This window comes from Dama dama, chromosome 30 (genome assembly GCF_033118175.1).
Source record: "Dama dama isolate Ldn47 chromosome 30, ASM3311817v1, whole genome shotgun sequence".
NCBI lineage: Eukaryota > Metazoa > Chordata > Mammalia > Artiodactyla > Cervidae > Dama > Dama dama.
In genome coordinates, this window is record NC_083710.1 from 16,040,588 (window position 1) to 16,055,025 (window position 14,438).

Here is a 14,438-nt window from a genome sequence, read left to right on the forward strand (position 1 = left end):
AAGGGCACAACAGAGAATGAGATGATGAATGGCATCACCGACTCGATGGACATGAGTTTGAGTGAGCTCCAGGAGATGATGAAGGACAAGGAAGCCTGGCGTGCTGCAGTCCATGGGGTTGCAGAGTTGGACATAACTGAGCAACTGAACACCACCGCTATGCTGGCTATTACTACACATAGGGTCTTTACATATACTGGCAAGAGTACCCACTACAGAGTTTGCAAGGCAGCTTAGGCTAGTAAGTTTTCTTACATGTATTTCCAAATCCTGAAGCTGCCTCAGCTCTGACAATTGAAAGTTTGGTGGCGGTTGTTTTTTTAAGATACAAGGTTTATACTTATAAACTTCAATTGTGTTTTTCAGCCAACAGGATTCCTATACTCTCCCAGCCTGGCTACTCCACATTTCTAACAAGCTTCAAAGACTTGTCAGAAACAAAATCAAAGTGAGATATTGTTGCCTTTGAAATGAGCCAGGTAGAGTGCACAATTTAAAACTAAAGAGGTCTAGACCTGGGAATCTTGGTGGGTGACTCTGCATTCTCAGACAAGACAAATAGACTTTTGCATTGTGTATTAATAAAGTAACGATAATAATACAATGGCACACTGCACCTCACAAACTGATTCTAGGGAACAAATAAGGGATACGAAATTTATAAGCTAGACAGAGTTAGATTCTGTTCATGGTATTTCCATCATTACAGCCCTATATAATTTTGAAAGTACCAAGATAAACTCACCACTAAAATAAAAGAGTACATGAAGTATATCTCAATAAATTAGAAATCGATGATTTAATATCAAATAACAAAAGGAAGCTTTAAGTAAGGTTTTTCTCTTCATCCTAAAAATTATCTTTGGAACAGACCAACTTCGTCTGAGAGGGTTCATCCTTCAATCATTATAGCAATGCCTATTAATGCTGACAAAGTAGTAGAAAAAAGTCCTGCAAATTTTTTTTTATTTCGGTTGAGATTTGAATATTTCAACTCAACTCAGAGAACTACAAACATTTAAGAGGATATCGTATCAGAAAGGAAAAGCAATATGAGATCTGAAGTCTAGCTCCATCACTGACTTGCTGGATAAAGCCTGAGTGAGTTATCTAATCTCTGTGAACTTGTTTTCTCATCTATTTAAAGAAAAAAAAAGAGTGCACAAAACACGTAAGAGAGATTCTGTAATCCTTAGGCTCCCTTTAGAGACCATATAACATCAAAAGTCAGAAGAATTATTTGGCTTTTCAAAATGTGGACCAAAGATAAAAGAATGTTTCTTGAGAAGAATAAAACTACACTTTTGTTTTCTAATCTCAGAGTTGCTGATCCTGTTTGCAACTACTCACTGCTTGAATTTAGATGGATCTCTTTCCTACTAGAAGTGGAGGGTTCTCTACTTGGAGCAAACATTTGCTAAAGCTATGAAAGGCAAACATACATTGACTTTCCGAATAATTTATTCCAAATGCTTTATAAACAATCACCCCTCAATGTCAACATTTTTAAAGGAAGGACTAAACCTGAGATTTCTGTAAATTCTTAATTTATTTCACAAAACAGGTTATCAAAGTTAAGACCCTCAGGAATCAACAAGAATTCGTTGCTTACCAGGTACTGCATAGCAATAGAGCGCCGAAGAGGCCCAGGAGGTCCTATTAGAAAGACGTCTTGCCCCAGAAGATCCTTCTGCATTATCCATCTTAGATGTTGAATTACTGATTGAGCCAGAGAGTCTGAGACTTTAAAGTGGAAAAAAAAAAATAATAAAGTGGAAAAAAAGGTAAAATGAAATGCAAATCAGACTACTACATAGAACATAAACCTCCAAGCAACCAATGCAGACAGTATATCTATCAAGTTAAAAATGTATATACAATGTACATGTGTATATATATATATATATATATATATATATGCACATATATACACATACACACATGCATATACACATGTATACATTCATACCTACATCTGCTGAATTTTGACACTGTTTTACAATAAAACCATTATTATCTAATGTTAAAATAGGGTTTATTACATCACGAAGAGTCACATAATCCCACACCTAAAAGCTAATAAGAAACGGGAATTCCCTGGGGGTGGGGGGGTGGTCCAGTGGTTAAAGCTTGGGCTTTCACTGCCATGGACCTGGCTCAGACCACTAGTCGGGAAAAATAAGATCCCATAAGCCATGCAGTAAGGCCAAAAAAAAAAAAAAAAAAAGGCTTATAAGAATGCTTGAACAGGTATCTGTGTTATCAAAGGAACAAAAGTGTTTTTCAAGGGTGATATGAACAACTACTACCATTACTTTGTCACAATGTTACACCCCAACTCTTTTGTTCTGAAAGGTGATAGGACCAAATCATCTCAGACAATTTATGAGTATCATAACCTTGAAAAAATTTTTAAAGTATGACTTAAGTTGGCACTGGATTGTGAGATCTCTCAAACTTCACAGTTAGGATGTCTGATGTAGATTTAAATGACTCCTTTAAAATTTACGTCTATTCAACACCAACTCTTCTGGAAATAGAAGACTCTTCTGTATAATATCCTTCTAAGTCTACTATATATATATATACATTTAATTTTGGGGCACATGGCATTTGGGGATCTTAGTTCCCCACCCAGGAACTCAACCTCTGTACCCTCCATTGGGAGTGCTGAGTCTTAACCACTGGGCTGGTAGAGAAGTCCCTAGTAAAAAGTGAAGGTGTTAGTCACTCAGCCATGTCTGACTCTTTGCGACCCCACGGACTACAGCCCAGCAGGCTCCTCTGTCTATGGGATTCTCCAGGCAAGAATACTGGAGTGGGCTGCCATTCCCTTCTCCAGGGGATCTTCCTGACCCAAGAATCGACAACAGATCTCCTGCATCATAGGTGGATTCCTTACCTTCTGAGCTACAGAGGAAGTCCCTAAGCCTACTATTAAATCATCCATGAACGCACTTATTTTTTGACTAACCATTTTTTAAATGTTTGTATTAATACAATTCATTTGTATTTACTCACATACATCACCCAGTGACTGCACAGGTGTTCTCCTAGGGATTCAAGAAAAACTCTCCCCCTTACACATCAAGACACGATATAGAACACTCATAGCAGTGTGGCTCAAAATAAAACTGAAGACAGGAGATGGACAAAAGACACACAGTGGAATACTGCATGACAAAAAAATAACAGAATGAACCCCCGTTACTTCCAACAACGTTTAACTCTTAAAAGAGAAAAAACTGTCACAAACTAAATCATGAATTAATGATTAATATCACTATCTTAATGAGTGCATGCTAAATCGTTTCAGTCATGTCCAACCATTTGCGACCCTATGGACTGGAGCCCTTCAGGCTCCTCTGTTCATGGGATTCTCCAGGCAAGAATACTGGAGTGAGTTGCAATGTCCTCCTCCAGGGGATCTTCCTGACCCAGTGATTGAACCTGCTTTTCCTGCAGTTTGCACACTGTAGGCGGATTCTTTACCGCTGAGCCTCCATGAAGCCCCACTATCTTGGTAAAGCTCAAAAAACTCGTAAAGTGAATTTTTTACAAACACATGCATATGTGATAAAACAGTGCTTGAAACAGCAAAAAAGCCAGAGGATGATAAATTCAGAATATCTGGAAAGGAATCAGAGAGATTCTTGTGGATAACTTCAAAGATAATTATAATACTCTAGTTCTTAAATTAGATGTGGGTACAGTGTTTGTTTTACGATTATGTTGCATTTTGTATGTAAACACACACAATACAGGTATGTATACATACATACCAACATATCTATCTGTGTATATGTATGTGTATGAGTGTATGGGCTTCCCAGGTGGCACAGCAGTAAAGAATCCGCCTGCCAATGCAGGAGGCACAAGAGACACAGGTTCGATCCCTGGGTTGGGAAGATCCCCTGAGGAGGAAATGGCAACCCACTCCAGTATTCTTGCCTAAGAAATCCCATGGACAGAGAAGTCTAGCGGGCTACAGTCCCTGGGGTCACAAAGAGTGATTCAGCACAGCACAGCATCTGTGTATGCATATAAAAAACATAGTCTTTTGTATGTATTGAATAATCTTATACTCATTAAACTTTGTTTAATCATCCAGGAAGGTCATGAAAGAATTCAAACATCAAACTAAGAACATTTGTCTAGGTACTAAAGCTGTGTTTCCCTCCATGCCCCCCACCAACAGCATAATCTTGCTAGGGTGATTGTCCCTACTCTCCCCCAAAAAGTTAATATTTAATCATTAGAACAAAAATAAAGATAAATTTCTGATTTTCTTAATCATGGTAGGAAGATTAAGGAAAGGTATTGGGCAGACTGCTTGGTGTATCACATACTGAGGCCACGCTAGGAAAGTGAAGTCGCTCAGTCATGCCTGACTTAAAGTGACCTCATGGACTGTAGCCTACCACGCTCCTCTGTCCATGGGATTTTCCAGGCAAGAATACTGGAGTGGGCTGCCATTTCCTTCTCCCGATCCAGGGACTGAACCTGGGTCTCCCGCACTGCAGGCAGACACTTTATCGTCTGAGCCACCAGGGAAGTGCAGAGGCCACGCTAAAGCAATTTATAATTTCCACAAAGCAAGTGCTTCTAACATGAAAATCAGCAGATTCATCACCCAGGTGGAGGTGTTTAGCTTCGCTCCTATTCTCTATGAAGCCTCTACACCATGTGCGGGGGCAACACTTGGCTCCTGGAGGAGGACTTGGGAACAATTCTTAACTATTAGGTGGCCATAAAGCTAATTCAGGTTTTCCATATCATCTTATGGAAAAACCCGAACCAACTTTTTGGCCAACCCAATACCATAGCTAGTTACCCACAATGGGATGCTCTGCATTAGCAGATAAATTACAATATACTTATGTATTAAAATTTCACAGAATTGGGGAGAGACAATCAGGGGAAAATGTCCTTAGTGTGCAATAATGAAAAACACATTGAAAAACATTGCCCTAAGACCTGCACCTTTGAGAATATCTCAAGGAGCTCCGCAATGCTAGGAAGCAACTCACCTGCATCTTATTCTTAGCTGTCAGATGTACACTATTGTTCTTTCCTACTACAGGCTTAAACCATTATAATATATGGTCTATTCTTTCTTATTGTAAGACAGGTCCATCTGCCTGCTATGTAAGGATGGAACAAAATAAGAGGTAAGAAGTTCTCATTTCTCAGTAAAATGACACGAAGTTCTGTATGCTGCAGATCCACTACCCTTCCTTACTTAGGTATTAAATATGTAATTAAAAACTTAAACACTTTGGGGTTTTTCTTTACATTTTTCCAAACCTCAGTTTACTCTGGCCTCGGGCCTTCTCCACACCATTCTTATGGTTTTATGCTGCTTCTGTGGATTCACCTTTGGCAAAGTGCCTGACCTTCCATTACCTGGACTTGTCTATTTAAAATATGAAATTTCCAAAGTTCTGTAAGGGAGAGCCAAGTTGGTCTCTTCAGCTTCCTCCCACCTTTTATTATTTATAACTATTTATAACTATTCATAATGACAGAGTCTCAATATCATTCCACTCCATTTACAATGCCATGATCTTAGAACTCACATTTATTTTCAAGATTTTTTTTTTAAATCAAAGGCTCCATTTCCTAATCCAGTGTGAGGTTTCTCCCCCTGTAAGTTGTCAGTATCAACAAGTACTGAAGTTTAGGAATAATTTATCTTTTTCTCAGCAAACTGAAGAAGAATCAGTTATAACAACAGAGCAGTGTGTACACCAACGTATCTTCTTAAGTGGGAAGAGAAAGGCACAGAGATGAAGTTATTTAGAACCAGATCCTAGAAATTGTATAGAACTTTGAGTAGGCTTGAGGCTTTCTGGCAGCTCAGATGGTAAAAAATCTGCCTGCAACGCAGGAGACCCAGGTTCGATCTCTGGGTTGGGAAGATCCCCAGGAGAAGGAAATGGCAACCCACTCCAGTATTCTTGCCTGGAGAATTCCATGGACACAGGAGCCTGGTGGGCTACAGTCCATGGGGTCACAAAGAGTCGTACACGACTGAGCGACTGACACTTTCCCTTTCACACTTTGAGTATGTTCATGGGAGTGTCTTCCACTCAACATGACCCTTGTGTGATGAGAAGAGTCACTGGCCAGAGGCACACCTGATAGTTCTCAATCATCCCCTCCTTTACCCTTAACACTCAACATTGGCTGTCAACCAGCAGCAGTACTGTCCCATCTCCACGCGTTCCAGAGCATCTGGAAATGTCTTCCATTTACATTTCAAGTCTGCACAGGTTTCTTCACATGAATAAGCAGCTTCTGAACCCTCTGGCTGGCCTTGTAGTCTGTGCTATACTGTCACAAAGACCTTTTCCCTTCTTTTGTCTTACTTTAGTATAGTAAAGAGCTGCTTGATGAGGGTAAAAGAGGAGAGTGGAAAAGCTGGCTTGAAGCTCAACACTAAAAAACCAAGATCATGGCATCCAGTTCCATCACTTCATGGCAAACAAGATGAATAAGTGTTAGTAGTGACAGATTTTCTTTTCTTGGGCTCCAAAATCACTATGAATGGTGACTTCAGTCATGAAATTAAAAGATGCTTGCTCCCTGGAAGGAAAGCTATGACAAATCTAGGCAGCATGTTAAAAAGTAGAGAATCACTCTGGCAACAAAGGACCATATAGTCAAAATTATGATTTCTCCAGGAGTCATGTACAGATGTCAGAGCTAGACCACAGAGAAGGCTACACACCAAGGAATTGATACTTCCAAATTACGTTGCTGGAGAAGACTCTTGAGAGACCCTTGGACAGCAAGGAGATCAAGCCAGTCAATCCTAAAGAAAATCAACCCTGAATATTCACTGGAAAGGCTGACTCTGAAGCTCCAATACTTTGGCCACCTAATGCAAAGAGGCAACTCATTGGAAAAGACCGTGATGCTGGGAAAGATTGAAGGCAGGAGGAGAAGGGGATGACAGAGGCTAAGATGGCTAGATGGCATCACCAACTCAATGGACATGAATTTGAGCAAACTCCAGGAGATAGTGAAGGACAGGGGAACCCGGCATGCTGCAGTCCATGGGGGCGCAAAGTGTCAGACACAACTTAGCAACTGAAAAACAATAACAATAATAGTAATAATGACAGCCATAATTTACTGCATTCCTAATCATGTGCTGGGGAAAAACATGAATGATTTCTCATACTCTCAGATGACACAACAACTCTAGAAGACAGCAGGCTACCGCATGTAAGGATAAAGACTAGAGCCAAACGGTTAATTCTCAACTTGCTGTTTATAGTGTAATTTTGATCAGCTATTCAAATTCTCTGTGCTGTTTTTACATCTGTATAGTGGATATGAGAAATGAATTTACTTATAAGGTGGTTATGAGCATTAAATTAGGCACTTAGAAGAGTGTCCAGTGGTAGTAGTACACGTACTTATTAAATATTCACTATTCTTACCTTATAAATAAGAAAAATCAAAGTTCTTACAGTGGTATTATTAGTCTACAGTTGATAAATGCCTAAACCAAGATTTAGACCTAAATTGTTTGAGTCCAAGCTTGCACTCCAGCCATTACGTCCTACTGCTCCTCCAGTCTTTGTTTTTTTAACTTTATCATTGGAGTATAAAGCTTTACGACGTCGTCTGAGTTTCCGCTGCACAGCAAAGTGAATCTGCTCTACGTATACACACCTCCCCTCCCTCGTGAGCTCCCCTCCCAGCCCCGCGTCCCACCCCTCCAGGTCGCCACAGAGCACCGAGCTGGGCTCCCTGTGCGACGCAGCAGCTTCCCTCTAGCCATCTGTTTGACACAGGCTCCATCTTCAGGTCCAAGATTTCCCCTCCAAGTGTGAACGTCACCCAGGTGGCACAGTGGAAAAGAACCTGCCTGCCAATGCAGGAGATTCAAGAGATTCAGGGTTCAATCCCTGGGTTGGGAAGATCACCTGGAGGAAGAAGTGGCAACCCACTCCAGTATTCTAACCTGGGAAATCCCACAGACAGAGGAGCCTGGCGGGCTACAGCCCACAGGGTCACAAACAGTCGGACACATCTGAGCACACAATCACATAATTACAGAAATGAACCTCACCAGGCTCCATCAAGTTTGGTGGACTTGCTTTTATGGACACTAATTCTATTTCTTGGGTTTTGGTGATACCAATGATACCTCCTTTTATTAAAATTTCAAATTCATTCTGTTGTTAACATTATGTTGTCAGAGAACTCACTTCTCAAAAAAAAAAAAACCCATTTTCACTTATTCATATTTTTAGTACAGCGTATTTTGTCAAAGAAACCATTTAATTTTTCAGGAAGTCACATTAAACTACTGAGAGAATGCATTAGGTACTGCTGTGTGGTATCTGTGGTGTATTTTACATTAATGCTTGAAGCTAGCTGTATTTTTAGGATGGCCTCGACAATACATGAGTCATACTTGAAAGTGTTCCAGAAATAGAAACAAGATATAAGATTATACATTATGAACATCTGCAAAACAAACTGCCATCCGTAACCTAATATAAACTGCCTGGTACATGAGAGAAATTCCCGAACCCAGTGTTTCCAGGCACAAGACACCTCCTTTCAAGAGTCCACAGAATGATAAACTGGTGTCAGACGCCAGAAGACATTGATTCTACATTCTGTGATTTCTTTATCTGTGTAAAATTAAAACATCTGGTTCCTAACTTTGTCCCTTCACGGACTCAGATTTGCCATTTTTGTAAAGACTAAAATTAATATTTGACAAAATTATATCAGAGTTCAAATTCAGTTTTAATAAAACCCTTCACAAATGGTGACGGTTCCTTAGTATCCCAAGGGTCAACATAATATAATGGAGAGAAAAAGCCTTTGAAGCCACACAGAGCTAGTGGTGATTTCTCATGCTGTCCTTTCTCAGTGTCCTTGGACAAGTATTCTGCATCTCCTGGGCCTACATCTCCTTATTGTCAAAAGGGAGGCAGTAACACTTCCTGAGCAAGTGATCATGAGGATTACAGGGATAGAGCCTTGTCCAGCCCCTCAGCAAGGGAGAACCAGGTGTGAGAGGATATTAAAGGCCCATTCTCACCTGCACGGTCCTCTACCTGGCGTGTGTCCTAGACAGCACCCGCATGGCATAGACTCGGGGGTCATGCATAAGCTTCTGCATGTACACTCAAATCTACCTTCTGAACTTAGCCCACGCTGACAAAAATAAAGGGGAAAGGAATCCACCAAGCTGGTACAGCTTGTGTGAGTTACTTTCCCAAAGCATTTCATATTGCTCAGGAAGAATCTGAACCCAGGCTTATCACACCCCTGCACACGTTACCACCTCACAATGAGAGAATTCAAAAGAACCAAGTGCAGGTTCATTTACTAAACTGTGACATTTCTACCATGTATCACTCTGTACCAGGATATAATGTACATCAAGGGCGAAAAAGGGGAGGCAAGGGACATAAATAATACAATGTGTTTAGAACCAAAGTCTTCATTATTCACCCTATGGGCTAAATCATTCACTAAGTTAGTTATTAAGGATCTTCTATATACTTAGCACCAAGAATACAAAGATAAATACAGTAAGATCCTTCCAAGGCATCAAAGGCATATATATAAAGAAAACAAAGGCATATATAGAAAGCCTCAGTTTATATAAGCCACTCATCTATAAAGTGGGCTGATGGGTCTGACCCAATAAAGATAGCTGTAATCCAAATTAAATGAGAAGTGTAACACTGTCTAGTGTACCATTGAGCACAAAGAAGGGATTCAGTTTTTCTTAAAACTAGAAAAATATATCAATACACATTAAATAAATCAGAGCATATACTTAAATAATAAGTACCGAGCTGAACTTTTTAAAGATTTGTTTATGTGGACCAAATTTCAAGTTTCTATTTAATTTTTTAAAATATTGCTTCTTTTTCTGTTGTTGTTTTAATGTTTTGGGTTTTTTGCCTTACAAGGCACATGGGCTCTTAGCTCCCCCAACCAGGGATCAAATGCAGACCTCCTGCACCGGAGGCAAAATTTTAACCATGGGACCAGTAGGTAAGTCCCACAAGGTGTACAAATTTGTGTGTAGAGGTATTAGAATAAGACTAATTATGCATATCTTCTTGTACTTGCATAGAGACACACAGGAAGAGGAGGAAACACTTTCCAACTCATTCCACGAGACTAGCATTACCCGAATACCAAAATCTGACAAAGACCTATTGATAAAGTCCAACACAGTTATGGACTAAATATTTGTGTGCCTCCAAAATTCATATGTTGAAATCTTAACTGCCAGTTATGAAATCTTAACAGGGAAATTTGGTCTTGGAGTACAGAATGAAGCAGGGCAAAGGTTAACAGAGTTCTGCCAAGAGAACGCACTGGTCATAGCAAACACCCTCTTCCAACAACACAAGAGAAGACTCTGCACATGGACATCACCAGATGGTCAATACTGAAATCAGATTGATTATATTCTTTGCAGCCAAAGATGGAGAAGCTCTAAACAGTCAGCAAAAATAAGACTGGGAGCTGACTGTGGCTCAGATCATGAACTCCTTATTGCCAAATTCAAACTTGAATTGAAGAAAGTAGGGAAAACCACTAGACCATTCAGGTATGACCTAAATCAAATCCCTTATGATTATACAGTGAAGTGACAAACAGATTTAAGGGATTAGATCTGATAGACAGAGTGCCTGAAGAACTATGGATGGAGGTTCGTGACACTGTACAGGAGGCGGTGATCAAGACCATTCCCAAGAAAAAGAAACGCAAAAAGGCAAAATGGTTGTCTGAGGAAGCCTTACAAAGAGCTGGAAGAGAAGAGAAGCGAAAACCAAAGAAGAAAAGCAAAGATATACCCATTTGAATGCAGAGTTACAAAGAATAGCAAGGAGAGATAAGAAAGCCTTCCTCAGCGATCAATGCAAAGAAATAGAGGAAAACAAAGAACAGGAAAGACTAGAGATCTCTTCAAGAAAATTAGGGATACCAAGGAAACATTTCATGCAAAGATGGGCTCAATAAAGGACAGAAATGGCATGGACCTTAGAGAAGCAGAAGATATTAAGAAGAGGTGGCAAGAATACACAGAAGAACTGTACAAAAAAGATCTTCATGACCCAGATAACCACGATGGTGTGATCATCCGCCTAGAGCCAGACATCCTGGAAAGTGAAGTCAAGTGGGCCTTAGGAAGCATCACTATGAACAAAGTTAGTGGAGGTGATGGAATTCCAGTTGAGTTATTTCAAATCCTAAAAGGTGATGCTGTGAAAGTGCTGCACTCAATATGCCAGCAAATTTGGAAAACTCAGCAGTGGACACAGGACTGGAAAAGGTCAGTTTTCACTTCAATCCCTAAGAAAGGCAATGCCAAAGAATGTTCAAACTACCACACAATTGCACTCATCTCACACGCTAGCAAAGTAATGCTCAAAATGCTCCAACCTGGGCTTCAACAGTACATGAACAGTGAACTTCCAGATGTTCAAGCTGGAATTAGGAAAGACAGAGGAACCAGAAATCAAATTGCTAACATCCACTGAATCATCGAAAAAGCATGAAGAGTTTGAGAAAAACATCTACTTCTGTTTCATTGACTATACCAAAGCCTTTGTCTGTGTGGATCACAACAAACTGTGGAAAATGCTTAAAGAGATGGGAATACCAGACCACCTTACCTGCCTCCTGAGAAATCTGTACACAGGTTAAGAAGCAACAGTTAGAACTGGACATGGAACAACAGACTGGCTCCAAATTGGGAAAGGAGTATGTAAAAGCTGTATATTGTCACCTTGCTTATTTAACTTATAAACAGAGTACATCATGTGAAATTCTGGGTTGGATGAAGCACAAGCTGGAATCAAGATTGCCAGGAGAACTATCAGTAACATCAGATACGCAGATGATATGACCGTTGCGAAGAGGAACTAAAGAGCCTTGTGATAAAAGTAAAAGAGGAGAGCGAAAAAGCTGGCTTAAAACTCAACATTCAAATAACGAAGATCATGGCATCTGGTCGTATCACTTCATGGCAAATAGATGGGGAAACAATGGAAAGAGTAATAGACTTTATTTCGGGGGGGAGGGGGCTCCAAAATCACTGCATATGGTAACTGCAGCCATGCAATTAAAAGACGCTTGCTCCTTGGAAGAAAAGCTATGACCAACCTAGACAGCATATTAAAAAGCAGAGATATTACTTTGCCAACAAAGGTCCATCTAGTCAAAGCTATTGTTTTTCCAGTAGTCACGTATGGATGTGAGAGTTGGACTATACAGAAAGCTGAGTGCTGAAGAATTGATGCATTTGAACTGTGATGCTGGAGAAAACTCTTGAGAGTTCCTTGGACTGCAAGGAGATCCAACCAGTCAATCCTAAAGGAAATCAATTCTGAATATTCATTGGAAGGACTGATGTTAAAGCTGAAACTCCAATACTGTGGCCGCCTGATGTGAAGAACTGACTCATTTGAAAAGACCCTGATGCTGGGGAAAATTGAGGGCAGGAGAAGAAGGGGATGGCAGAGGATGAGATGGTTGGATGGCATTACTGACTCAGTGGACATGAGTTTGAGTAGGCTCCGGGAATTGGTGATGGAGAGGAAGGCCTGGCATGCTGCAGTCCATGGGGTCACAAAGAGTCAGACACGACTGAGCGACTGAACTGAACTAAACTGAACTGAACTAACTGCCAGTATGAGAGTATTAGCAGGTGGGGACTTTGGCAGGCCATTTGGTCATGAAGGTGGAGCCCTCATAAATGTGATTAGTCTTCTTCTAAAAAAAGATGTAAGAGCCTGCTCTGTGTCTCCAATCTCTCTGCCATGTCAAGAAGTCTCTCATAGAACCTGACCATATTGGCACCCTGACCTCAGACTTCCAGCCTCCAGTTAGAATTTCACTCCCAGGTATTTGCACAAGGAAAAAGAAAACATGTTCACACAGAGTTGTCGTTGTTCAGTCGCTCAGCTGTGTCCGACTCTTTGCGACCCCATGGACCGCAGCATGCCAGGCTTTCCTGTCCTTCACCGTCTCCTGGAGCTTGCTCAAACGCATGTCCATTAAGCTGGTGATGCCAACCAACCACCTTGTCCTCTGTCGTCCTCTTCTCCTCCTGCCTTCAATCTTTCCCAGCATATATGTTCATAGCAGCTTTACTTTAAGAGCCTCAGAATGGTAACAATGATTTGATATCAACAGATGAATAGATAAACAAATTGTAAAGTAATTATTTCATATAATGGAATACTACTTGGCAATAAAAAGGAACAGACTAACATGGAAGAATCTCAAAATAATTATTTTGAGTGATAGAAGCTAGACAAAACCAGAATATATGCTGTATTATTACTTTTATATAAAATTCTAAAATATCAAACTAAATCTACAAAGTTGATGAGCAATTCCCAGAAAATGGAGGAACCAGGGGACATTATGTGTTCATGCTAAGTCGCTTCAGTTGTGTCCGACTCTTTGCAACCTATGGACCCACCAGGCTCCTCTGCCCATAGGATTCTCCATGTAAGAGAACTAGAGTGGGTTACCGTGCCCTCCTCTATGGGATCTTCCTGACCTAGCTATGATCCCACATCCCTGACGTCTCCTGCATTGCCAGGTGGGTTCTTTACCATTAGCACCACCAACAGTATTTATAATTAGACTTATGGATGACTTGAATTTTTTTTTTAGTGTTTTCCAAGTTTTGTGTATTGATGTTTTATTTTTGTAATAGGAACAAAAAATTATATTTCTTTTGAAAAACCATACTGCAAACTAATCAGAGCTATACTGAAAGTAGAGAACTGTGATAGACAAGAGAAAGTAGCAATAGGATGGGTGACATACATTAGAATATTCTGACTAATCAATAGGTCGCAATTTAATACCTTAAATTCAATTTGGAATTCACCCTCTTGAAATGCTTATCTATAAGGTGTTGTTAAACTGTGATAATTTACAAAGGACATCTTTGGTCTTAATGTAACTAGTCATATTCAAGACAAGACAACCACCAAAAACATAAAATGAGATTAAGGAATGACCTTTAGTTACGAACGCAACCAGAAGAACCAAGAATTTTTAGGTCCTGTCATATGAGTCAAATTCTTTAAACGTAAAGCATAAAGTTTATATTTTTATGAGTCAGATCACAGAAAAAGCAGCTATGATAGATGTATTCCCCAACCTAATAAAGCTTCACTTTAAACATGAGGGTTTATTAGCTTTTTAAAAATAAAATCTAATATATGCTTACTGTAACAAAGAAAAAATCCAAAAATGTAAAAGAAATATTAAATGACACCTTCCATTTCCAACCCCACTCCCAACCCAACGCCACAGAAAAAAGTCAAAGAACCTGGACTGTGGCCTTCCACGTTTTTCTTTTTACACAGGAAAATATGTAATACACCTGCAAAGAGTATTTCAAGTTTTTTTTTTTA

General features: G+C 39.9%; 1 protein-coding gene across 1 annotated transcript in view; it reads right to left on the bottom strand.

The window, feature by feature from the left end:
• Positions 1 to 14,438, bottom strand: part of VWA8 (von Willebrand factor A domain containing 8) — a 367,266-nt gene that overhangs the window by 324,440 nt on the left and 28,388 nt on the right. Inside the window, exon 3 of the mRNA XM_061133632.1 lies at positions 1,613 to 1,743. Within this exon, the coding sequence (XP_060989615.1) occupies positions 1,613 to 1,743 (131 nt within the window). The remainder of the gene's footprint in view (positions 1 to 1,612; positions 1,744 to 14,438) is intronic.